Below are 25,871 nucleotides of genomic sequence, written 5' to 3' on the forward strand. Positions count from 1 at the left end.
GCCCCACCGCAAACTATACAGTGAGGCAATATGATTAACTACAGTTAAATTATAAGCCCGTGCATCACTACACTTTTCCGTACAAGCATTTGGTTCCACATGTCACATGCTCATATTTGGGCCATGAGTCAAAAGATTTTTTTTTGAAACTATTGTTTTACTTTTCTAGGTCAGCATTTATGCAACTCACTGCACATTTGTGAAGAGTTATTGGCACAGAATGCCTACCAATCAGCCTACATAATGGTCACTGCACTGCAAGGAATTCATTATAACAGTGTGAAAACGGGGTTTGATAAAAGGTGCCATGAGTAAAAATATTATGACCCAAAGATGCAATGTTTTCTGCCAGTCCATTTATTACAATAATGTGAGTACTGGATTGATTAAGTCAATCTTTTAATTGAACATACCTGGCCAATCTCCTCAATTTTGTAAGTTGGCCACAGCGGTAATCGTAAAATCAGGAAGTGTCACTACATCTATAGTCAACAAACCTGTTGTGTTTCTAGTTGGTTATGCTCTTGCTGCTGTTTCATTCTCATTTCTGCCATGTGTATTAATTGTTCCATCTCCTCCTTTTCCTGCTTTAACTTCGACAACTTCTGTTCTTGTTCTGTATAAATATACAAGATAGTCACAACTGTTCTCTTGTCAGGTCTAAGGTTTTGCAATAACTCTATACCACAGAACACCATTAAATGTTTCAAAAGTGAGTGACCAGGTCAGAACAAAGTTTTTTCATCAGAGACATAGTACAAATCCAGCATATAATGAGGGAATACAATTCGCCCACTATTTGGGGTATGTGAAAGGAGGGTGATGGGGGTAGGCAAAATCTGCTCACTTCCTATTGACTGCAAAGCCTCAACACAGAATTACCACTAAGGTATCTTACTCACTTTCTGCGTAATAGCTAATGTGGTAAATCAGCAATGACATTGGCAATGGGATGGGGGTGGTTGGGGGGTGGTGGTAGTGGAAATAGAGAAAGGGCCCCGCAGGGGAGCCTCCTTTGCATTTGACATACACCATTGTGACAAATTATAGTTTTGCCTTGCTTCAAGCAAGTTACACCTAGAGAAAAGAAAACTTAATATGTGCACTTAAATGTGGAAACAGTCATGCCAGTTAAGTTACTAAACAGAAAACATTTCATTCTGCAACTTGAAGCACGATAATGTTCTGGGCCATTATATTGCCTGCCCAAGATATCAGTCATTTATCAACATTGATGTCAAATAATTAAATTAACCCAACATACACAAGGTTGCACTGTAGTACGTCTACAATCCAGGGTGGAAATTTATATAGGTCTGAGCAACATCAAGGGCAGCATTTTCCAGTCGGTGAGTGGGGGTGCGGTGATGTCGGGCGGGCGTCCTGACGTCACCGCATGTCATTTAGATTTTCAGTTCAGCTGGCGCGCAGCTGAGTCAGCTGCGCGCCCACCGAACTGTCAAAGGCCTATTAAGGCCATTTAAAACCTAATTAACTCAATTAAATGAGCTGCCCATCTAATCTTAAGGTTGGCAGGCAGGCGAAGAGCCCAGGTTGTCTTCGCATTTTTCATGAAACCTCATCCACAGGCAGGATGAGGTTTCATGAACAGTTTTAAAATCTATATATTAATTCTTTGACATGTCCTAGCTCATGTGACAGTGTCACATGGGACAGGTTTTAAAAAAAATTTTTTCTCCTTTATTTAAAAGTTACACGTCAAACTAATGTCCGAGGCACCTCCATGCCTCAGGGATTTCTGCGCTCTTCCACGTGCATGTGCGAAAGAGCGCAGGAAACGACTCCGAGAATCCTCCCGCCCACACAGGGAGCGCACAGCGCTTCCGGGTGAGCATCACGATGGGCGGGCCTTAATTGGCCCACCCGTGTAAAATGGCGGCATGGCCCTGATTGGGGGCGCCAATCAGGTTTGCGCCTGCCCCCACACAACCCTCCCCCAACAGGGGGAAAATTTTTCCCCATAAGTGCAATCGCAGCTTTCAAGATACACAAGAATGCCTACAAAATGCATGAACAGGCAACAAGTGTTATTTTTAAATTCTGAATAAACAAATAAATGCTCTTTTTAGCAGCATTCAGCTCCTCACATTATTGCTGCATTAATGCATTAATTCAGCCAATTCAGGCTTTTCACATCATGGCTCAATTTGACTACAATATCCAAGTTCCCAGGAAATCATTTTAGGCTGATGGGCCACAAATTTTAAATAAACAAATGATTCCAGTCAGATGTATAAAATAGTAAGAGACAACAGCAACAGGGGATTCAGCAGCATAATTTTCAGGAAATATTTTTAAAGACTGAAATTAAGAATAGAGGTTCAAGGCTGCTATATTTTATGATATAATTATTATTGACAACCAACTAGCAAATTATATTCCTCTTTATTAATGAAGTAATAGAACTGAAAACTTAAAATGGCCTGCATGGGGAACACCAGCAAAGGCGAAATCCTTTAGTAAATGATTTAACATCATGTTCTGTAAAGATCCAAATGCAGATAAGCATGGGCAAACACTAAAAATGCATTTACTATTCCTCTTCACTGTACATGTACTTACCCCATTACCTTGCAGGTTGGCATTGTGGCAAATAGCTGGCTTATTCATCTATTAGCTGCATACAAAACCCTAGAACTTGAGGCAAGTGCTATCAGATATCAAAAGGGCAGAATGCATAAAAGGCATAGTCTCCCATTCATTGTAGTAGGTTTGACAACTTAATTGAATACCCTATTGAAAAGATGATTCCCTGCTCTATGATCAAGTGCTGATTCTACTCAGTAGCGTGAACCATCTACAATCAGAAGACAGATCATCTCCCTTACCAAGGAAATGATGATTGCATTCAGAATGTTTATGGATTCACAACTTTGCAGCAAGTTAATTTTTGTTTAGATCAAAGTCCACTCTTAAGAACACATTAACAACCAGTTTTTGTTTAGCTCCTGGCATCAACCTAGACTTAAGTTGCAGCACCCCTGCCAGAGCCTGAGCCCAATCCAGCATTGAAGTATTGGTCTACATTTCATGCTCAATGTCATACTGAGGGAGTGCCGCACTGTCAGAGGTGCCATCTTTCAGATTAGATGTTAAGCACCTGCCCCCTCTGCTCTCACTAACCTATCATCTGATTTTAGGCATCATTGCTCTTGGGGGACATTGTGCACAAATTGGCTGTAGTGTTTTCCTATATAAAACAGTGACTACACTTCAAAAATATTTACAGGATATAAAGTGCTTTGGGTCATCAAGATCATGAAAGCTACGATATATACACAAGTTCTTTCTTCCATTCAGCAAATTGACAATTAAGAATGTACAAAACACCTGTACCTTTCATGCGAGCTTTATATTTCTTTTTGAATTCCTCTGCTCGGAGTTCTTCAAAGGAGAACTCACGCAGTCCAGCATAGATCTGGTCTTTTGAATACATAGACACTTCCTTCTTTTCTTTGCAATTTTGTACTTGCACCCTGAGCAATGGATTCAATTCTTTGCTGGGTTTCCGAGCGCTCAAAACTGGGGTAAATAAGGGCTCAATCTTACGAGGTGTCCTGCAACAGATCAATGCAAATATTATCCCAAAATCTGGATTTCAACTCCATGAGGGAATGTTATGAATTTTGAAACAGCTGTTCATAAGAAGTTCCTTTTAAAACGGAAAGCACAAACACACCCTGTTCTTGCTTATACATACTCTTAGGATACAAGTCCATATTTCAATATTCCAGAATAGTACAAGGATCCCATGGCATTTGATTAAATCTAAACTAGCCGGAATCTGGTTGTTAGGCTGTGTATTTTGTATTCAAGGGAGAATGGTTACATAATCAGGTGAAACTAAATTAAAAATAAAAGTCTCACCAGAACGAGAGATTATAATCAAATTGCTGAAAAGAGAAACATGTTGCCGAAGCTTTTCATCTTGCACTCATCAGGACAAAAGGCAAGAATGCCAAATTTCAAATAATCCCAGCAATTTATCCTACAGTAGAAAAGGGTGCTGATTGGATGGCCAGCTAACTCTGAATGGCCAAGGCATGGCCATGGAGAAAGCAATGGTGAACTTAGGCTCCCCAAGCTCCTGGGCTATTAAAAAAAAAGTTCCAAGGTTTGAACATATTCCTTTTGCTTGCAGAGAACAGATCCCTGCGTATGAATGTATGACTCTTCCAGCAGAGCCACATCAGGAGCTTATCTGATCATCTGAAATTGGTTATTAGTGTAGCTGTTAGCACACTCAGCAAGTGCTGCTCAATTGCGGAATCAGAACTAACAGTACTCATTGTGTTTTGGGCCTTGCAAACGTGGGCTGGTTGAGTACTGTCTGTACTTTGCCCATTATGTACAACTGAAGGAACATGCTGTTCGCTTCAGTCAATCACTAGGCCTAAGTACCTGGCATCACACCAACGCTGAAATTCAAACACAAGGTTGCTCAACAATGTTGCAGAACATTGTTTTGAACTGAAGATAGTTGATGCAGATGGGATACCAGGTATGTAGGCCATGCATCCTAGAGATTGACTGATCAAATCAAACAGCATGTTTCTTTAGTTGTGCATAATAGGCAGAGTACAGACCGTACATAATCAGCCTGCACTTGCAAAACCCAAAACAAAATGTCTGTTAGATATGATTCTGCAATTGGGCAGTACCTGCTGAATAATCCTGAGTGTGCTAATAGCTACACTAACAACCAATTTAAAATAATCAGTCAAGCTGATAATGTGGCTCACTTACACTTGAAAGAAGCCACATACATTCATATGCAGGGACCCGGTCTCTGCTAACAAAAGGAATATGTTCAAGCCTTGTACCTTTTTTTGAATTACCCAGGAGCTTGTGGAGCCTATAGTTCACTGTTGATTTCTCCATAGCAATGCCTCAGCCAGTCGACTTGCCAAACAATCAGCACCCTTTTCACCTTCAGTATAAGTTGTTCTGATCATTTGCAACTTGGCATTCTACTGTTTGTCTTGATGATTGCAAGATGAAAAGCTTTGGCAACATGTCTCTCTTTCCAGCAATATTCAAGTACTGTTATACCAAGTGACTGTTTATAATTAAATTGTTAATTTCTGGAGTGGTATTATTGAGGGCACTTATGGTTTGATATATAGAATAAGTCATTTCATAAGGCTATGCCTTGAGCAATTCAAGAAAGGTTATAACCTCATCCTCAACTGGAAGGAATAAACTCACTGACTTGTATAGTGTTAGGTCAATACAAATCTGGATTGAATGTCACATCTTTGTTGATTTGGGCGATTTCACATGGAGCAGCTAATGGTTTGTGGCACAATTTGTCACAATATCTTTAGTTGGAGAAGAACGAATAGGCCAGCCAAGGTTCCCAGTCTGATCCCCACCCAGCAATCAGCTGGATAATGTGTCTCTGAGAAAGGAAGTAATGGGCAGTGGTCATCTTACCTTGCCAACACTTGTTGCCAAGGATCACAGATGGAAAAAGGCGCTTGGGCAGAGTATCAAAAAAGCACTGCACAACTGACTACAAAGAAATTGCTATCCATGGTATACAAGCAAAAAGACAATGTTAAAAACCCAGGCAGCTGAAAAGTGGAAGATAGTAGTTTGATATTACAGAACTCAAGCATTGCTGAAAAAACAGACATGTTGAAGCTTTTTGTCTTGTACTCATAAGGACACTTCACAAGAATACTAATATAAGGGGAAAACAACAATTTCTGTTGCACGAGAAAAGAGTGCTGATTAGCTGGCAAGTGGACTCTGATAGATGTGGGCTGATTGGTAGAGGCATTGCCATGGAGAATGCACCAGTTAATGGTAACCGGCAGTTAACTGCCAAGCATTATTTTAAATTTAAGCCAGGCAGCTTGATCCTGATTGGTCAAGGCATTGCCCTGAGGAATGAGTCAGCGAATGGCTGTCACTTATTTTGTTTAGCTGAAACAGGCATAATGTGTGTATATGTTCTTTCTATCTGCAAATAACAGAGCCCTGTGTATTAATATATGTAGCTTCCTGTACATGCAAATGTGCCACACTGCGAGCCAACTGGCAATCTTAAATTGGTTGTCAGCATAATTCATGGCACACTGAGGATTATTTAGCAAATGTTGTCATTGGAATCACATCCAATGTTGGACATTGTGTTTTGAGTTTTGCAAGCACAGGCTGGTTCGGTATGGTCTGCATCTTGCCCATAGCAAACAGCGGCTGGGTCATGCTGTGTGATACGATCTGCCAGTCTTTTGGACATATGGTCTACGTACTTAGTATCACACTGGCGCCAAAATTCATATACCACATTAAAGCCCGTGCTTTAATGTGGCGCATTTGCGTGTACTGGAAGCTACATATATTAATACACAGGGCCCAGTTCTTTGCAGACAGAAAGAACACATACACACATTGCGCCTGTTTCAGCTAAACAAAATAAGTGACAGCCATTCACTGACTCATTCCTCAGGGCAATGCCTTTACCAAATCAAGGTCAAGCTGCCTGGTTTAAATTTCAAACAATGCTTGGCAGTTAATTATCAGTCGCCATCACTGGTGGATTCTCCATGGCAACACCTCTACCAGAGTCTGCTTGCCAAGCAATCAGCACTCCCCTCTCATACTGCATAAATTGTTGTTTTCCCCTTATATTGGTATTCTAGCCAAGTGTCCTGATGAGTACAAGACAAAAAGCTTTGACATGTCTCTTTTGTCAGCAAAGTTGAAGATGACCACTGGTTAAGATTTGACCCATTAGCTAACAGTTCTGGTACTGGCACTTCACTTAAAAGTATAGATCAACATAATTTAGAATTAACTTTATTTTGTGCAACTGAAGATTTAACCTCACCTTTTGCCTTACCTGTACTTATAAAGTAACAGAATGAAAAGCAACGAGATTGGGAAAAATACTGAAGTTTTTAAAATTCAGTTTTGTGATCCAAGACATCCCTCTCCTTACACCACCAGTGAGATGTTTCTTTTCTTAGCCATATTTGGGAGATGGGGCAGAATTTTACATCCCGCAGGCGGACGTGCACCTGACCCGATTGGCAAGCGCCTCAACATCATCCCGCAACTTGCGATATTTCGATCGGCGGGTGTGCGTGAGGGTCAGCAGTGCACCTGCCCACAATTAAGAGCCCTATTAAGACCATTAATCAATTGATTTAATCCTATTTTTCACTGTCCATCCAACCTTATGGTTGGCAGGAGGGCGAATAGGCCAGGCAGCCTTTGCATTTTTTAGGAAACCTCAGCCACGGGCAGGATGAGGTTTCCGACAGTAATTTTTAAAAAAGAATTTTTAAACAACATTTTTAATATGTCTCTGTTCATGTGACAGTCACATGTGGGGATGTTTCCCCTATTTTAAGATCTTTACTTTCAATTGTTAATTTCTTCAGCTCCCTGGGGCAGCTCTGTGCCTTCAGGGAGCTTTCAGTGCCCGCTCCCCCATGCATGGACAGGCTTTAGCGCTCGTGCTGCTCCCGCCCCCACCTCGAAAGCGCTGAGCGTTTCAGCGCACCTTTCAAACTGGCTGGCCGTTAATTGGCCAGCCAGCGTGACAACGCGGTCGGTCGGTGCCTGATCGTGGGCAGCAGTCCGTTTCACAGCCATTCCTGGGCCCACCCGCCCAATGAAGGGAAAATCCTACCATGGTTTATACACACCTCAAGAGGAATATCAATCCAAATAACATTCACTAGTTTTATACATACGTAGTCTCTTCATGAGAGGATTCTTCCTCATAAAGCTTGAAATCGGGTCTGTTGGCTGACAAGGCAGCAGTAAACGCATGTACATTGGAACGCCGAGGCATCTAAAAAGAATAAACAGATCAACTTGATGAACTGAATGGTATTTTAGTTAACTGAGCATCATTGCATAAGACGGTTTACGAACTAATTTTTAGGTCAAACAGGTCTAATAATTTATAGGGGGGGAAAAAAAGAACTTCAGATCACTGCAATGCATGTAGCCAAGAGAAAGTTCACCAAACTCCTGATGGGAAGACAAGTAGGATTATCAATGAGATTATCTCCAGATTTATCAACCACTTCAGTGTTAATTACCCAAACAGGAAGATCATACATCAGCCATAATGGATATCCAGTACAGAAACAATGGGCCAAATGGCTTCCTTCTGCACTGTAACAATTCTGTGATAATACACCCTAGCCTCAAGGTTGAGGCTAGATGTCTGAGTGAGATGTCTGAAGATATTGATTTTGCCCCTCAGCATCAGATAATATTTAACACTTCCAAGGTGACAACCAAAAATTGGAAAACATCTATTGTCAAAATTGTTAAGCTAGTCACATGATTTCCCATTTTGAATTTTATTCTTTGGGTTCTGGAGGAAGATCTTCAACACTACTAGTTTTGTTTAAATTTAAGGGAAAGTGAATTAAGTGCACCAACAAAAGCCTCACTCAGACGGTTCAAAATAATAACAAAGAGCGTTTATATTTAATCACCTCAGATTCCACATTCAAGACATTTTTAGTCAATACAATACTTCAGGCAAAGCTAAAATAAAATAAAAATAAAGTAACTATGTCAGCTGTGGCTCAGTTGCCCGAGTCAGAAAGTTGTGGGTTCAAGTCCCATCAAAGCCCTCAGTACAAAAATCTAGGCTAACGCGTCAGTGAAGTGGTACTGAGGGCATGCCACATTCAGAAGTGTCATAGCTGAGACATTAAGCTCTGTCTGCTGAGGCAGATGTAAACATTTCTATGCACTATTTTGAATTGGGGCAGGGGAGCTCTACCTGATGTCCTTTGTTTATCCTTCATACAACATCATTAAAAGAATACTATTAATCTGGTCATTATCATATTGCTTGTAGGATCTTGCTGTTTGTAAATTGCTTGCATGTAGGATCTTGCTGTTTGTAAATTGTTTGCAAAGTTTCCTATATTACAATAGTAACCACTGTTCAAAAGCATTTAATTGGCTGTGGAGTGCTTTGGGATGTCCTGAGATTGAGAAAGGTGCTATATAAATGCAAGTTCTTCCTTACTCATGTTTTGCAAAAGGATTCTGATCAGTTTTGCATTTAGGAGAGAGGGATACGCGGAAACAGGATTACACCCGAGTGAGACGCAGATTGAGTGAGTACTTGGATATTTGGTTCAGGTGGTAAGTTTTGGTAAGCTTTTAAGTTTAAATTTAGCTTAAGAGTTAGATTCTTACTTTCAAACACTGTTAGTTTAATAGCCTAGCTAACAGGGAGCTGCCTGAGTGAGTATGAAGTAGTTTAAGTAAGTAGTTGGGAATTTTGTTCAGGTGGGAATTCAATGTAGAGGGGCAACGAGGTGCTGTGTTCCTTTTATTACTTTTTTTTTCAGCCTCCAGTAGTTGGTGAGTTTCGTTCCTCATCCCCAAGCTAGATGAGTACAACTTTCTGTTGCCTTATCTGTGTAAATTATTAACTAATTGATAAATTAAATAAATAAAGTTGGACAGAAATGGCAGGGCTAGTGGTTTCCAGCGACTTAATACACTGAAAACCATATCTGCAGAAAGTGTCTGCAGCTTAGGCTCAGTAGCTGAACTGGAGTCTGAGTTGCAGCCATTGCAGGGCATCAGGGAGGGGAAGAGTTACCTGGACACTTTGTTCCAGGAGACAGTCACTCCCCTTAGGTTAGGCAGAGCTTTAGAGTTGGTCAATGGTCAATGTCAGGAGTCAGGCAGGCAAGGGGAACCAGCATGTAGTGATGGAAGAGTTTCAGTCCTGACTTTTTACCTGTGTGGATGAGCAGACTGACCATGGCACCATTCAAGTGGGGTCAGCGAAGAGGAGTGTGGTGGTGTTAGGAGACAGAATAGTCAGATGGATAGATACTGTTCTCTGCAGTGGAGAGCGTGAGTCCAGACGGCTGTGTTGCCTGCCCAGTGCCAGAGTTAAGGACATCTGCTCTGGGCTGGAGAGGAACATGCAGTGGGAGGGGGAATGTCCAATGGTCATAGTCCACATTGGTACCAACAACATAGGTAGGACTAAGATGGAGGTTCTGCTTAGACAGTATGAGCAGCTAGGGGCTAAATTTGAAAGCAGAATGGCAAAGGATTATTACCCGAGCCATGAGCAAATTGGTATTGGGTAATTAAGATTAGAGAGTTAAATGTATGGCTTAGATTGGAGAAATGGGTTTCAATTCCTGGGGCACTAGCATCAGAATTGGGAAAAGTGAGACCTGTACTCTTGGGATGGTCTTCACCTCAACCATGCTGGGACCAGCATTCTGGCGAATCATATAACTAGGGCAGTAGAGACGGCTATAAACTAAATAGTGCGGGTGAAGAAAGATGTGATAAACTAAGGAGAGAGGAGAAGGTAAGGAAGCAGGGTAGCAATAAGGGAAGTGGTTATCAAAGTGTGCCAGGAAGGGTCAGAATAGACAAACATAAGAATGCACTTGCAGTTAAGGCCAGAAGTTAAGAAACCAATAAGTCAGAAATAAAGGCACTCTACCTGAATGCACACAGCATTTGCAACAAAGTAGATAAATTGACAGCACAAAAAGAAGTAAATAGGTATGATCTAATTGCTATTACAGAGACATAGCTGCGGGGTGACCAAGGCTGGGAGCTGAAAGTTCAAGAGTATTTGGCATCGAGGAAGAATAGGCAAAAAGGGAAAGGTGTTGGGAATCACACTGCTAATTAAGGATGGTATCAGTGCATTAGTTACAGAGTATCTTAGATCAGAAGATGAAGATGTAGAATCATTTTAGGTGGGGCTAAGAAACAGCAAGGGGCAACAAACTTTGGTAGGAGTCATTTATAGACCATCAAATAGTGGTGTAAATGGTTATACATGTATAAATCATGAAATTAGAGGTGCATGTAACAAGGGTAATACAGTTATCATGGGGAACTTCAATCTACATATAGACTGGGTAAACCTAATAAGCACTAATGCAAAGGACAATGAATTCCTGGAATGTATATGCGATGGTTTTCTAGAACATTATGTTGAGCAACCAACTACAGAATGTTCTATTTTAGATCTGGTATTTTGCAATGAGACAGGGCTAGTTAATAATCTTGTTGTAAAGGAGCCTTTAGGGAAGTGTGACCATAGTATGATAGAATTTTACTTTACGTTTGTAGTGACGTCGCTCAATCTGAAACTAGGGTCTTAAATCTAAACAAAGGAAACTATGAAGGTATGAGGGGCCAGTTGGCTGTGGTAGATTGAGAACTACATTAAAAAGGTGTGACGTAGACAGGCAATGGCTAGCATTTAGGGAATTAATACATGGTTTACAATGAATTTACATTCCTTTAAAGATACAGAAAGCCAGTAGGAAAAATGATCCAACCATGGCTAACAGGAGCAGTGAAGAATTCTATCAGGTCAAAGGAGAGGCATAAAAATTTGCTAAAAAATTAGTAAGCCTGAGGATTGAGAGGATTTTAAAATTCAACAAAAGAGAACCAATAAATTGATAAAGGGAAAATAGAATATGAAATTAAACTAGTGAGGAACATAAAAACAAACTGTGAAAGCTTCTATAGGTATGTAGAAAGGAAAAAGTTAGTAAAGATAAATGCGGGCCCATTACAAGCAGAGAATAGAGAATTTATAGTAGATAATAAGGAAATGACAGAGACACAAAACAAATACGTTGTGTCTGTCTTTACAAAGTAAGAGACAAGAAACCTCCCCGAAATATTGGGGAGATTGAAGGTCTGAAGGAAATTAGTCTCAGTAAAAAAGTAATGCTGGAGAAATTAATGGCTCTGAAAGTTGATAAATCCTCTGGACCTGATGATCTACATCCCAGAGTGTTGAAAGAGGTGGCTGTAGAGATAGTGGATGCATTGGAGATCCTTCAAAATTCTATAGATTCCGAAGCAGTGCCTGCAGATTGGAATGCAGCAAATATGACCCCACTATTTAAGAAAGGAGGGAGAGAGAAAACAGGGAACTACAGACCTGTTAGCTCAACATCAGTAGTAAGGAAAATGCTAGAATCTATTCTAAAGTATGTGTAGAAAATAATGGTGAGAATGTTGGCTCTGCGCCAACATGGATTTATGAAAGGGAGATCACGTTTGACAAACCTGAATTTTTTGAGGATCTAACAAGCAGAATAGATAAAGGGAGAACCAGTGGATGTGGTGCATTTAGATTTTCAGAAGGCTTTTGATAAGGTCCCACACAAGAGGTTAGTAAACAAAATTAGAGCTAATGGGGTTGGAGAAAATATACTGGTATGGATTGAGGATTGGTTAATGAACAGAAAACAGAGTAGGAATAAAATGGATCATTCTCGGGATGGCAGGCTATAAGTAGTAGGGTACTGCAAGGATCAGTGGCTGGCCCCAGCTATTCACAATCTAGGTAAATGATTTGGATGTGGGGGACCAAATGTAATATTTCTAAGTTTGCTGATGACACAAAACTTGGTGGAATGAGAGTTATGAGGAGGATGCAAAGAGACTTCAAGAAGATTTAGAGGAAGTGAGTGGGCAAGGACATGGCTGATGGAATACCAAATGTAGAAAAATTTGAAGTTGTCCACTTTGGTAGGAAAAACAGAAAAATAGAGTATTTCTTAAATGTGGAGAGGTTTGGAAATGTTCATGTCCAAAGGGACCTGGGTGTCCTTGTTCGTAAGTCACTGAAAGCTAACGTGTAGGTGCAACAAGCAATTAAGGTGGCAAATAGTATGTTAGCCTTTATTGCAAGGGGATCTGAGTACAGAAATAAAGAAGTCTTGCTGTAGTTGTATGCAGCCTTGTTGAGACCACACCTGAAGTGTGCAGCTTTGGTCTCCTTACCCAAGGAAGGGTATACTGGCCATAGAGGGAGTGCGACGAAGGTTCACCAGACTAATTTTCAGGATGGCAGGATTGTCCTATGAGCAAAGACTGAGGAGACTACGCTTGTAGTCTCTAGAGTTTAGGAGAATGAGAGGTGATCTTATTGAAGTATACAAAATTCTTATAGGGCTCAACAGGGTAGATACAGGAAGGATGTTTCCCCTGGTTGGGGGTTCTGGAACCAGGGGGCACAGTCTCAGAATAAGAGATAGACCATTTAGAAACGAGATGAGGAATAATTTCTTCAGAGGTTGGTAAATCTGAGACTTAGCGAACTTCCTGATATCCTTTAGTGTAACATTAATCTGAACAGGCACCTAGAAGGAATTGCAGCACTCACGTGTTAACTGACATTTTGCACTCAAAAGTCTTGGAGTGGGATTTCAACTCAATCTTCTAACAAATATTAGAATGCTACACCGAGCTCAGCTGACACTATGGCCAGAATCTTACACAGAGGCATTGGCCCCATCCCCAGGTTTAACAGTCGAGGCAAACCAGCATCCACATGGCCAACCTAGTGGCCAGTAGCTCTCTAGACCCACAGTGCCACCAGGATCAGTGACCACGGCTGGAACGGTATCCAGTCCCCAAAGACAATGGTCGGCGGAGCTAGGTAACAAAGTGAGTGGTGGTGGGACAGGCAGGACCCCCCTCTTCGTAAACAAGGCTGCAAGATGCCACATGGCACGGACACCCTGCTGTCGGTAAAATACCAGCTGCAGCAAGAGGAGGGCCAAGGACAGGCAGAGCACTGTCTCGACCACTGCTGGTGAACTCCCAGTGGAGGAGGGTAGGCAATTGATACGGTGCCCTGCCATGCCTTTGATTTCAGCCCCCCACCCCACCCTCCAGCTTATCCTGGGATGGTAAAATTCCACCCTACCAGTTCAAAACTTCCCACTCCACTGACCCGTATTCCAGATGTATTCCAGGGTCCTGGCGCAATTTCATTCTCTTTAGCAGATGTCGAAGGAAGCACAGTCCACTGCCCCTCTGTTGATCTCAGTTGGTCTGCAGGCTGGATCTGCAATCGATTTTCATTGAACACTTCAAAACAGCCACCTTGTTCTTGAGCAGGAGCCACATTCTGGCCAAGTCCTTGGTTTTGTGCTAAAACCAAAAAAAAAAGTTAAAGTTCATCCATACAAAGCACCAGAACAATCTCCCTCTATAAACTCATTTAATCACTAAACTTAAATGCAACAAGAAATCGCTTCATCAGCACTCAATTGAAACCCAGCGGTAGGTCTTGGGGGTGAGGGAGTGGAGGGGAGACTGAAAGAGGGAAGTTATGCTAAACCTTTATAAATCGTTAGTTCAATCTCAGCTGGAAGCGTCTCCAATTCTGGACACCACACTTTAGGAAGGATATCAAGACCTTGGATCAGATGTAGAGATTTATTATAATGGTGTCAAGAATGAGAAACCAATAATGTTGAAACCAGATTCTTCAGCTTTGACCCCTGCCTTTCTTTTTTTCACTAAAGTGAAGATAGGGAGAAGAGGAGGAGGAGGAGATAGGATAGTGACTAAAGCAGTCTTACATCTCACTGAATTGCCAACCCTGTTGACTGGTGCCATGGCTTTCTTCTGTCCACGGCGTTTCAGATCTCCAAGAATAGTTCTTTGCTCTTGAACTGGATCAGGAACAAAGTCTTCATTTGTTCCTTCAGCTATGGAGGCCACAACCTGCTTAAATACTCGGGATTGAAAGTGCCTAAAGAAAGCAAAAAAAACAAAGCACCAATTACAACAATGACCTTTGATGAGCACAACAGCAAAATGTATTCCTTTCAGTGCAGTCATGGAGATTGTTAAATATGTACTAGCTAATACTCCATGGTGTTGCTGATGGATGGTCCAGAGTCTGGAACATGGAAACAAGATTATCGAAACATAAACCACAGTCATTACTTGGGAAAATGGTCCAAATGGGATACCATGGTCAATTAAAGGCTATTTACTGCTGTTCTTAGATTGACAACTGTCTGTCTATTCGAAGATTAGAAAGCAGCAGGAGGAAATGATTCTATAAATCAAATATAAATCATGTTGTGTTTCAGGGCAAGTCCAAATTACTCATCTAAAGGGTGCCCTAGAATAAATGTAATTAGTTCATTTAAGTAGGCCAGAATAACAGAAGGTGGCATAAAAATGGGTTATTGAGCTTCACATCATGCAAAATCTCCCCACAATTTTCTTCTAAAAGCACCAACTCAAGCTGGCATACAGTACCCAAATTAAGTGGCTAGGCCAGCAACTCTTGGCATTCTATTTAGGCAAAAGGTGCATGTCACGACTCCCCGTGGATAGTGCACTGTAATATTAAACCCCACTGTTCCCCGAGCTGCGACAAATGTGAAAAGTTTGACCAAACCACCAGATTTCCCCAATACTACCTGTTTAATTTAGGTTAACAGGATACGAGCACCAGGTCTGTAAACTTAATAAGTAAATAACTGTTTATTGAACAAACTGTTGTTAACCAGTGGCAAAATAAAAATATATGAACTGCTAATTTCTAACAGATTAGATTAAAAGTCCAAAACTAATGGACATACAGGAAACAGTAGTCTAGTCCAAAACAAAACCAGAAGTTCACTCAACCAGTTGTTGTTCATACTATAACAGACTGTTTCCATGTATAGTGCAAGAGGATTGTTATGGTAATGGTTAGATTTCTAAATGCCAGTGCTTTCTGCATGTTTGTGCACCACTAAGATACAACAATGCTGATGAAAGCAACTTCACATCAGCAACAAAACTGACATCCAGGCAAGGCATAGGATAGATGTTACACACCATCAAGCCAAAAGAATCTCAAACGTGAGGTTTGTCCGTTACGTTCCATACAGTTGTAACTCTTCCATATTGACAAATGACATTGTTACAGAATAAGCATAAACTTGGCATAGTTTTTATATAGACTATTGGCCGTCACAGCCAACATGCAGAACAAAGGCATGCACACGATACAATGCAAGTTGGAAGAGGGAAGAGATCTAACACGATTAAATGAATTAACGGATTGTATCACTGAGAAACGCATTTATTGAATTGACAGAGAATCTAATGCCAAGTCATCTACTAAACAAACATTAGTATCTTGCTCCTCCTGTCCTTTAGGATAAAACACCAACCATATAACTTTAGGAAAAAAAATGAAGGCAAATTCTGTACCCAGTAATTTGACAGTTTGATCCAATCACTTCTTTATGAAAACAAGGAGGTTCCTGAAAGCGGAATAAAGTGAACTTGGGAACCAAGAACCAATTGCCTTACAACCCACATTGAACCCAGAACAGGCACAAACATGCCAAGATATCCTAATGCATAATATTCTTGAAACACAAACACTTGTCTTTACAAACTAATTATATAAATATAAAAAGTCCCTAGTTATACAAGCATTAGATTCAGTTACAATTTGCATTTGACACATTCGCACAATGATCAGTCATTTGTTTCAAACGTTAGGTTATTTTAAAAAGTTCAGCTTCATTAAGTTTACAAAATTGTGAGGGGTATAGACAGAGTAGATGCGAGTAGGCTCTTTCCACTTAGATTAGGAGAAATAAACACGAGAGGACATGGCTTTAGGGTGAAAGGTTTAGGTGAAACATTAGGGGGAACTTCTTCACTCAGAGAGTGGTGAGAGTGTGGAACGAGCTACCATCCGACGTGGTAAATGCGGGCTCACTCTTAAGTTTTAAGAATAAATTAGATAGATACATGGATGGGAGAGGTCTGGAGGGTTATGGATTAGGTGCAGGTCAATGGGACTAGCGGAATAATATTTCGGCATAGACTAGAAGGGCCGAATGGCCTGTTTTCTGTGCTGTAGTGTTCTGTGGTTCTATGGTTCTAGCACTACGATGTGATGTCATTAATGAAATACTCAGAATAATAAACAATGATGCTTTACAGGAAGTTAGGAGATAAATTGGGTATGGATAGTCCATCAAACAGGGCATAAAGGACATGATTGTTGCACAAAATAAATTATATGAGCTCAGGAAATAGACAACATTTCAGGTCTAGCCTTAGTGAGGAAAGCCATTTAGACCATAAGACCATAAGACATAGGAGCAGAAATTAGGCCATTTCTCACTACCTGATTAAAAAAGTCTTCCTTGCCCCTTTCAACATTCTAAAAGGACCTCTGCGACATCCTGGTGCACTTCTCAATCATCCCCAATACTCCCTCCACTTCCCATGGCATCTTCCCATGCAAATACAGGAGTTGCAAAATCTGACCTTTTACCTCCTCGCTGCTGACTGATTAAGGCCCCAAACATTCTTTCCAAATGAAAAAGTGATTTACTTATACTTCTTTCCATTTAGAACACTGTATTCACTGCTCACGGTGTGGTGTGCGCTATATTGAGGAAGCTAAACGCCGATGGGGTGATCATTTTACAGAACACCTACATTTGGTCCACAAGTGTGACCCTGAGCTTCTGGTCATTTCTCATTTTAATTCTCCATCTTTCTTCCACTCCGACTTCTCTATCCTCAGCCTCCTATACTGTTCCCAGAGATTTTGTCAAGCTTAATTGGAAATGCACCACATCTTTTGATTAAGCACTTTGTAACCTTTTGGACTACTCAGCGCAGAATTCAACAAACTCTGGCCCCATTTTGTTTCCTTTTTCTCCTTTCACTTGTGTGTAGCAGCTGGTCATGATTCTGCCATTAACAGCTCCTTTTGTTTCTTTATTTGCCCCATTACCACTTCCTTTGGTTTTGCAACATCAATCCTTTATCATTTAATCTCTCCTATCTTCCACCCTATCATAGAACTACTTTTGTTCTTTTCCCCACCCTTTCCCTCTCACTAGCTTAAAACCAATTACATGTCTAAATATTTTTCAGTTCTGATAAAACATTAATGCTGTTTCTCTCTCCACAGGTGCTTCCAGGCATGTTGAGCATCTCCTGTTTTTATTATATGACATGACACAGGACTATGTAGGCTGTAAAATGTGTGCCTGCAAGCAAAACATTCAGATTCTACTTTTGACGTGTAGTCACTGCTGTAATGTTGGAAATGCAGTAGCATGAGCAAGTTCCATAGAGAGCAATGAAACAAATTGACAGAATATCTGTTTTAGTGATGGTAGTTGAAGGTTAAACATTGACACTTGGTAAACATCCCTGCTCTTCTTCGAAATATTGCCATGAGATAAGGTACCAGGACCGGATGGAATGCATTCAAGGGAATTGGAGGAAAGAGAGTGGAAATTGCAGAGACACTAGTGATAATCTTCCTGTCTTCCTTAGACACAGGGGAGGTGCCAGAGGACTCGAGAATTGCAAATGTTACACCCTTGTTCAAAAAGGAGTGCAAGGATAAAGCTGGCAACTACAGACCAGTCAGTTTGAACTATAGTTTGGGATAAAATCAATAGCCACTTAGACAAGGATAATTAAGGAAAGGCAGCAGGAATTCATTAAGGGAAAATCATATTTAAGTAACTTGCTGGAGTTTTTCCTGAGGAGGTAACAGAGAAGGATGATAAGGGCAACACTGTTGATGTGCATATGCATTTTCAAAACACAGTGCCACACAACAGACTTGTGGGCAAAATTCTAGAGCTCATGGAATAAAAGGGAAAGTAGGGACTTGGATAAAAAAATTGGCTGAGTGACAGGAAACAGAGAATAGTGATAAATGGTTGTTTTTCAGATTGGAGGATGGAGTTGTAATGGAGTCCATTGTAATGGAGTTCCCCATGGGTCAGTGTTGGGACCCTTGTTCTTCCTGATATATATTAATAACCTCGATGGTAGTGTTCAGGGCATGATTTCAAAATTTGAAGATGATACGAAGATTGGAAATGTTGTCAACTGCGATGAGGATAGTCTTGAACTTCAAAATGACATGGACATGTTGGTGAATTAGGCAGACAAGTGGCAGATGAAGTTCAATGCAGAGAAGTGTGAGGTGATCCATTTTGGTAGAAAGAATATGGTGAGACAGTATAAAATAAAGGGAGAGACTCTAAAAGGAGGTGCAGGAACAGAAGGACCTCGGTGTGTTTGTACACAGATCATTGAAGATGGCAGGGCATGTTGAGAGAGCAGTTAATAAAGTATATAGTGTCTTAGGCTTTATTAATAGGAGCATTGAGTACAAGAGTAAGGAGGTCATGTTGAACTTGTATAAAAGAACTAGTTAAGCCTCATCTGGAGTACTGCATCCAGTTCTGGGTGCCATACTTAAGGAAGGATGTGAAGTCATTAGAGAGAGTACAGGGGAGATTCACAAGAATTATCCCAGGGATAAAAGAACTGTAGCTATGAGGATAGATTGGAGCATTAGGACTCTTTTCCTTGGAGTAAAGGCGGCTGAGAGGAGACTTGATAGAGGTATTCAAGATCCGGAGTGGAATGGACAGGGTGAATAGTGAGAAGCTGTTCCCACTTAAGACAGCATCAAGAACTAGAGGGCACAGATTCAAAACAATTGGCAAAAGGAGCAAATGTGATGCAAGGAAAAATGTTTTCACTTAGAGGGTGTTTGGAGTCTGGAACGAACTTCCTGAAAGGGTGGTAGAGGCCGGTTCGATCGAGGTATTCAAAAGGGAATTGGATTGCTACCTGAAAAGAAATAATGTGCAAGGTTACAGGGATAAGGCAGGGGAAAGGGACCAGGTGGGATGATCTTTCAGAGAACCAGTGCAGACTCGATGGGCCATATGGCCTCTTTCTGCACTGTAAAGATTGAGAGATTCTGGGATCTTTTATAGGGACGATAAGGCCTGTATATAACTTCTCACCCAAAACAGAACACCTCCCAGTGCAGCGCTCCTTCAGTATTTATTGCAGTGAAAGTCTAAGAGGTGAAACTTGAACCCTAAATTCTGATTCAGACAAGAATGTTACCGAATGAGCCACAATTAATGTCTAAGCATTGAAAAGCAGTTGGAAAGAGTCACTCATTGTCCACTTCTCCTCACCATGCAACATAGAAACAGTCCTACAAATCCCAGATATCATATTCAATGTCCAAGCTTTAAAATAGGCAATTTTGTCCACTTTTAGCCAGCAAATCTGCCCAAATGATAGTCAAAAATAACCAGTCCTGAGCCCTGCTTAGACATAGCACAGTTACCTCAGATAGTGCTGCAGTTTTTCAAGCGGTTCAGCCTGGAACTGAATCCCTTCTTGCAAGATGGCTTCTGCCTTTTTGTTGTTCCCTTGGAGTTCATACCGTTCAGCCCAGGCAACGTAGAGAGCAGCGTGTGGCACACCGATTCCTTTGCTCTTTAAGAAGTCGAAGATTTCTAGTGGGTCAGTACAGTAGTCAACCTGGAAGGGATTAATATTGTTTGTAAGAACTAAGGAAATTAGCAGATTTGGAATGGAAGGTCAACTCCCTTGCAGTGAATTAATAACTCAACCAACTGTTTGGCTAGGCAATGCAGGGCTTCTTGTGACACTCACTTGCACTGCAGCAAATCAGTACTCCAACCAACTAAACCACAGTAAAGTGAGGTTATCAGGATCGCAAACAATTCTTGTTTATGATCATTCTCCTCATTTCACCATTTTATCCATGGTATTTGACTATTTGTCCGGTCCTTTTTAAAGAAAATATTCATAAGTGGAGCGATTGATTTATTATGGATACTTCGCCGAGGGTGTAGGAAAGATACCACAATGGTTTAAGGCAAGGTACTACAATGGCTTGAAAAAGTAAACAAGTGCCAGGGTTCCCACTCTTCAAATTGAATGAGCAAGCAATGGAATTCTGATTGATCTTGAAGGTAAAATAGCTCAGTGCTATTTATTATGTACTCTCATACATGAAGAATAGCCATTTAAACAAGTACTGGAAGATTGATGGTGTTCATTCATAACTCAGCACAAGGCACTATAATCATGAGGCGAAGAAATGGGAGAAAATTAAGAAATAGTTATATTAATAGCTAGCTGAAAGTCTAATTGAATCAATTAACTTAATTATTGGGTTTAAAAATAGGCCAGGAATCCAGGAAACACAGGGCTGTAATGAGTATCTAACAGTTATTGAACAAAAGTACACTTACAAATTTTAACCAGTGACCAAGGTACCGCAGGTCACTGTAATATCGTTCATCCTTTAGGAAAAGTTTTAAAACCCTCTCCAATAGAGCAGAGTGATTACTATCTGTTCCACCATGTGGAAACATCTGTTCTGTCCATTTGATATACCTGTTCAAAACAAAAAAAAAAGCCAGTAGTATTTAGTTGATGCAAATGACACATGCAGACACACAGCTTTAGGCTGTCAGCACTTGAACAGCCAACTCAGCTAGTTACAATAGTTTGCAGATCACAAATTTATAGAATGTTATTCAATGCTGTTCCAGTACAGCTACAACACTAGTATCTACCTGGCTATGTGGAAAATTGCTCAGGTATGTCCTGTACACAAAAAGCAGGACAAATTGAACCGAGCCAATTACCGCCTCATCAATCTACTCTCGATGATCAGTAAAGTAATGTAAGAGCTGAACTCCAGAAGTGAAGTGAGAGTGACTGCCCTTGATATCAAGGCCACATTGACCGAGTGTTGCATTAAGGAGCCCTAGCAAAGCTGGAGTCAATGGCAATCAGGGTGAAAACTCTCCACTGGTTGGAGTAATATCTAGCACAAAGGAAGATGATTGTGACTGTTGGAGGTCAGTCATTCAGCTGCAGGACATCACTGCAGGAGTTCCTCAGGGTAGCACCCTCGGCCCAACCATCTTCAGCTGCTTCATCAGTGACCTTCCCTCCATCAGGTGGTCAGAAACGGGGATATTCGCTGATGATTGCACAATGTTCAGCACCATTCGTGACTCCTCAGATACTGAAGCAGTCCATGTCCAAATGCAGCAAGACTTGGACAATATCCAGGCTTGGGCTGACAAGTGGCAAGTAACATTCACACCACACAAGTGTCAGGCAATGGCCATCACCAACAAGAGAGAATCTAACCATCGCCCCTTGACATTCAATGACATTACCATCACTGAATCCCCCACTTTCAACATCCTGGGGGGTTACCACTGACCAGAAACTGAACTGGACTAGTCATATAAATACTGTGGCTACAAGAGCATGTCAGAGGCTAGGGAACCTGCGACGAGTAACTCACCACCTGACTGCACAAAGCCTGTCCACCATCTACAAGGCACAAATCAGGAGTGTGATGGAATGCTCTCCGCTTGCCTGGATGAGTACAGCTCCCACAACACTCAAGAAGCTTGACACTGTCCAGGACAAAGCTGCCTGCTTGATTGGCACCACATCCAAAAACATTTGTTCCCTCCACCACTGACGCACAGTAACAGCAATGTGTACAGTCTACAAGATGCACTGCAGGAATTCACCAAGGCACCTTCCAAACCCACAAATTAAAAGGAAACAAAAAAGATTTATGCCAATTGTAAGGCTCACCAAGAATCCACCAAGGCAACTTCCATGACCACTACCATCTAGAAGGACAAGGGCAGCAGATGGATGGGAACACCACCACCTGGAAGTTCCCCTCCAAGTCACTCACCATCCTGACTTGGAACTATATCACTGTTTCTTCACTGTCGCTGGGTCAAAATCCTGGAACTCCCTTTTTAACAGCACTGTGGGTGTACCTACACCACAAGGACTGCAGCAGTTCAAGAAGGCAGCTCACCACCACCTTCTTAAGGGCAACTAGGGATGGAGAATAAATGCTGGCCCAGTCAACAAAGCCCACATCCAGGAATGAATTTTTAAAAAGGTCTTAGTACAATATTTCCTAGAATCACTGAATGACATCATTCTGGAGGACATTTGGCCCATTGTGCCTGTACTGACTTTGATAGAGTTAATGCTATTCTCCTCTTTGTCCACACCCCTATAACGTTTTCTCCTTAAGGTGTTTATCCAATTCTCTTTTGAAGCCATTGGGCTTGAATTTGGCCAACTATTATGTGGTATGTTATCAAACATCTTCTGAAAATGCACATATGCAACATCAACCCTCTGCCATACTTAAAAGAACTCAAGTTAGTCAAACACTATTTTCCTTTAACAAATCCATACTGACTTTTCGCTCATACTATTCCAAGCGACAAATAATTTTGTCCCAAATTAGTGCCTAAAATGTTCCCACAATCAACATTAGTCTGTTTGGCCTATATTCACTGGGTTTATCGCTGTCTATTATTGAACGAGGGTGTAACATGTAACCTATCAAAAGAGATGGGAAGATTCTGTTCTGATCAAGTCCCCTCAATTTTGCAAGATACATCACATTTGTGCTGTTTGATCTTTCTACAAAGCACTGCCAACTTTTTAAGTACCTCCACTTCATCAATTTTAAACTCCTCCAATATTGGTACAACTCCTCCTTCATTACATCGATCTTCTGGAGAAAAGGATGCTGCCGAAGTATTTATTACTTGTAGATGCAGAACGTATGGCTGAAGAAGTTCTTTTGTCCTTAATTAGCCCCACTCCTAAACTGTATTTTTATTTATAAAACTTGCATTCCCTTTTACGACAGTCACTAATCTACTCAAACTCTCTTCGATTCTCATATTCCTTCTTTAGATTTCCTCTGCACTTTCTTCATTCAGCTTAGTTCTTTACTGTATTATGAGCCTTACAATTGGCATAAATCTTTTTTGTTTCCTTTTAAGCTCTACCTTCAGTCAACCAGAGAACTCTAACTGTAGATGTCCTTTCTTTCCACCCCCACCCCCCATGGGAATGTGTATACTTTGTGCACATACCATTTCTTCCTTGAAAGCCTCACTTTGTTTTCTATTCTCCAAATGCTCCCCTACCAAAATAAGCTGCACTTCATTCCCCAGAACTAGCTCCAGCATCACTTGCTTCTTTCCTTGTTGGGCTGGGAACACTATTCAAGAAAAGTTTTCATACACATTTCTGGATTTCCTCCTTTGTTTTTTGCTTAAACTATTACTATCCCAGTCTCTATTGGTATAATTGAACCCCTTATTATTACTACTCTACAGTTGCATTTTTTGTAATTTGCCGCTCTCCTTCCCACTAATTGATAGCCTATAGTATATACTTAGCAGCATAACTGTTCACCTATTGTTCTTTTAATTCTAACCAAACAGGTTATTTTTGACCTCTCAACTATCTCATTTCTTTTCAATGCCAGAATAGTTTATTTCACTACCACATCTCCTTTCTTTCCAATTACTTTGTAGTTACCTGTTCTTCCCTTCACTGAGCCCCATCTGATACTGCCACTAAATCATAGCCCCATGTGGCAACTTGTGCCTGATTTGCACCAACCCTATTTATCACGCTACATGCATTTATATAAATGCTCTCTAAACCAACCTTGGACTGCCTTGCATTTTCACTATCTGATTCCTCTAAAATACTTTATTCTGTTGCTATTTGTCTTGCCTAGTCTTCTGTGCAATTTGATTTTTACTACTACCCAATTAGTTTAAATCCTCCCCACAGCACTAGTTAACCACCACTTCCTCAAAAGACTTGGTCCCAGCTATGTTAAGGTGCACCTATCCATATTAAACAGCTTAGTCCTGACCCAGAACTGGTCCCATTGCCCCAGAAAAGTGAAACCCTCCCTCCTGCACCATTTCTCCAGCTACATATACAGTATCAAGTTATCCATTGGATTTTGGCACAAAATTTTAATAAAAAGAAGCCTTCAAAGAAACATAATGTCTTGGATATTGTGGAACCCCAGATTCTTGTGCTTCTAGTGAAGCAATAGATTAAAAATCTAATGCTTACCTGTCCCAGACATCCAGAGGATCATCACCAGAATAAAATCGGATTTCTGCTTCAAAAGATCTGAAACAAAAAATGAATTTGTTGATGAACTGACACTATTAACTATGATGAACATTGACAGCCATCAACATGTGATGATATTACTAATTTAAGTGCCATGAAATAACTATAATCAGACAATCCATATGTGGAAAATGATATAAGACAACTGTATTTCTTGTTACTATCTTGCAGCAATGTATTTAGTAATGCAGGAAAAATCATTGCCTGCTCTCCAGGGGAGGTGCTGAGCAATCCAATGCCATTTTAATACAGCCTATGAGCCAACCTCCCAAAACATCAACCTGCACCCGTTATTTAGGACAAGGGTAGCTGCAGCATAGAAATACATCCCAAGTTACCCTCCAAGTCACGTGCCATCTTGGATACGCATCACTATTTCTTCATTGCCGGTGGGTTAAGCTCCTCAAACTTGGGGCCACCTTCATCATGCATACTGCAGTGGTTCAAGAAGGTGACTCATCACCACCTCCACCTTCTCAGGGGTAAATGGCAAAGGGCAATAAAGGCTGGCCTTGCTAGCAATGCATGAATGAATTTTAAATATCTTTACCACTATAACTGCCCACATAAAACCAAGATGACATAATATAAAATATTTGATGGATACTAGCAACAGAAATTTAGGTAGGGGCTGCTGAATCAGAACTAGCTTATTTTAGAGTCAACAGTCGAAGACATAGAACTGATGAGCATTAAATCAACTCAAACTGGAATTTACTTCAATAAAAACAGAAATTTCTCCCAGAGTTTCCACCTCAGTGCGATGTTACAGATCTGTAATACCTACATGTCTCAATTTGCCAATGACAGTAAGATAGAGAAAGTTTACTCTTAATTTATTTAAAAGGATCCGCCACACAATGGTTTGTTTCATCCTACACACATGTAGATATTTGAAAATTACTTGCTACTTACCTTGTGAAAGCATTCAACCCTTCCAATGTGAATCTGCTTCCAAACAAAGGAATAGAGGCCATGATCAGATGGATCATTGTAACCCCTGAACAGGAATTACTAAATACTTGCAAGGCAAAATACTGCAAATGCTGAAACTAGGGGCAGAATTTCCCCCCCCATTTTGGGGGGGGGTTCAGGAACGGGCGCACCTCCGATCGGCACCCCAATTTACGTGGGCGGGCCTTAATTGGCAGGTGCAGGACGTCGCAGCGTGACGTCCGCAGGGTGGCGCTATGCGCTCCCTG

The 25,871-nt window shown here is 41.0% G+C and overlaps 1 protein-coding gene across 1 annotated transcript in view; it reads right to left on the minus strand.

The window, feature by feature from the left end:
- Positions 1-25,871, minus strand: part of bub1bb (BUB1 mitotic checkpoint serine/threonine kinase Bb) — an 87,784-nt gene that overhangs the window by 52,593 nt on the left and 9,320 nt on the right. Inside the window, exons 3-10 of the mRNA XM_078563106.1 lie at positions 24,607-24,666; positions 20,907-21,051; positions 19,970-20,166; positions 14,397-14,569; positions 13,763-13,962; positions 7,731-7,831; positions 3,358-3,578; positions 498-616 (exon numbers count right to left, since the gene is read on the minus strand). Of these exons, the coding sequence (XP_078419232.1) occupies positions 498-616; positions 3,358-3,578; positions 7,731-7,831; positions 13,763-13,962; positions 14,397-14,569; positions 19,970-20,166; positions 20,907-21,051; positions 24,607-24,666 (1,216 nt within the window). The remainder of the gene's footprint in view (positions 1-497; positions 617-3,357; positions 3,579-7,730; positions 7,832-13,762; positions 13,963-14,396; positions 14,570-19,969; positions 20,167-20,906; positions 21,052-24,606; positions 24,667-25,871) is intronic.

Source organism: Cetorhinus maximus, chromosome 18 (assembly GCF_964194155.1).
Source record: "Cetorhinus maximus chromosome 18, sCetMax3.hap1.1, whole genome shotgun sequence".
NCBI classification, from domain to species: Eukaryota; Metazoa; Chordata; class Chondrichthyes; order Lamniformes; family Cetorhinidae; genus Cetorhinus; species Cetorhinus maximus.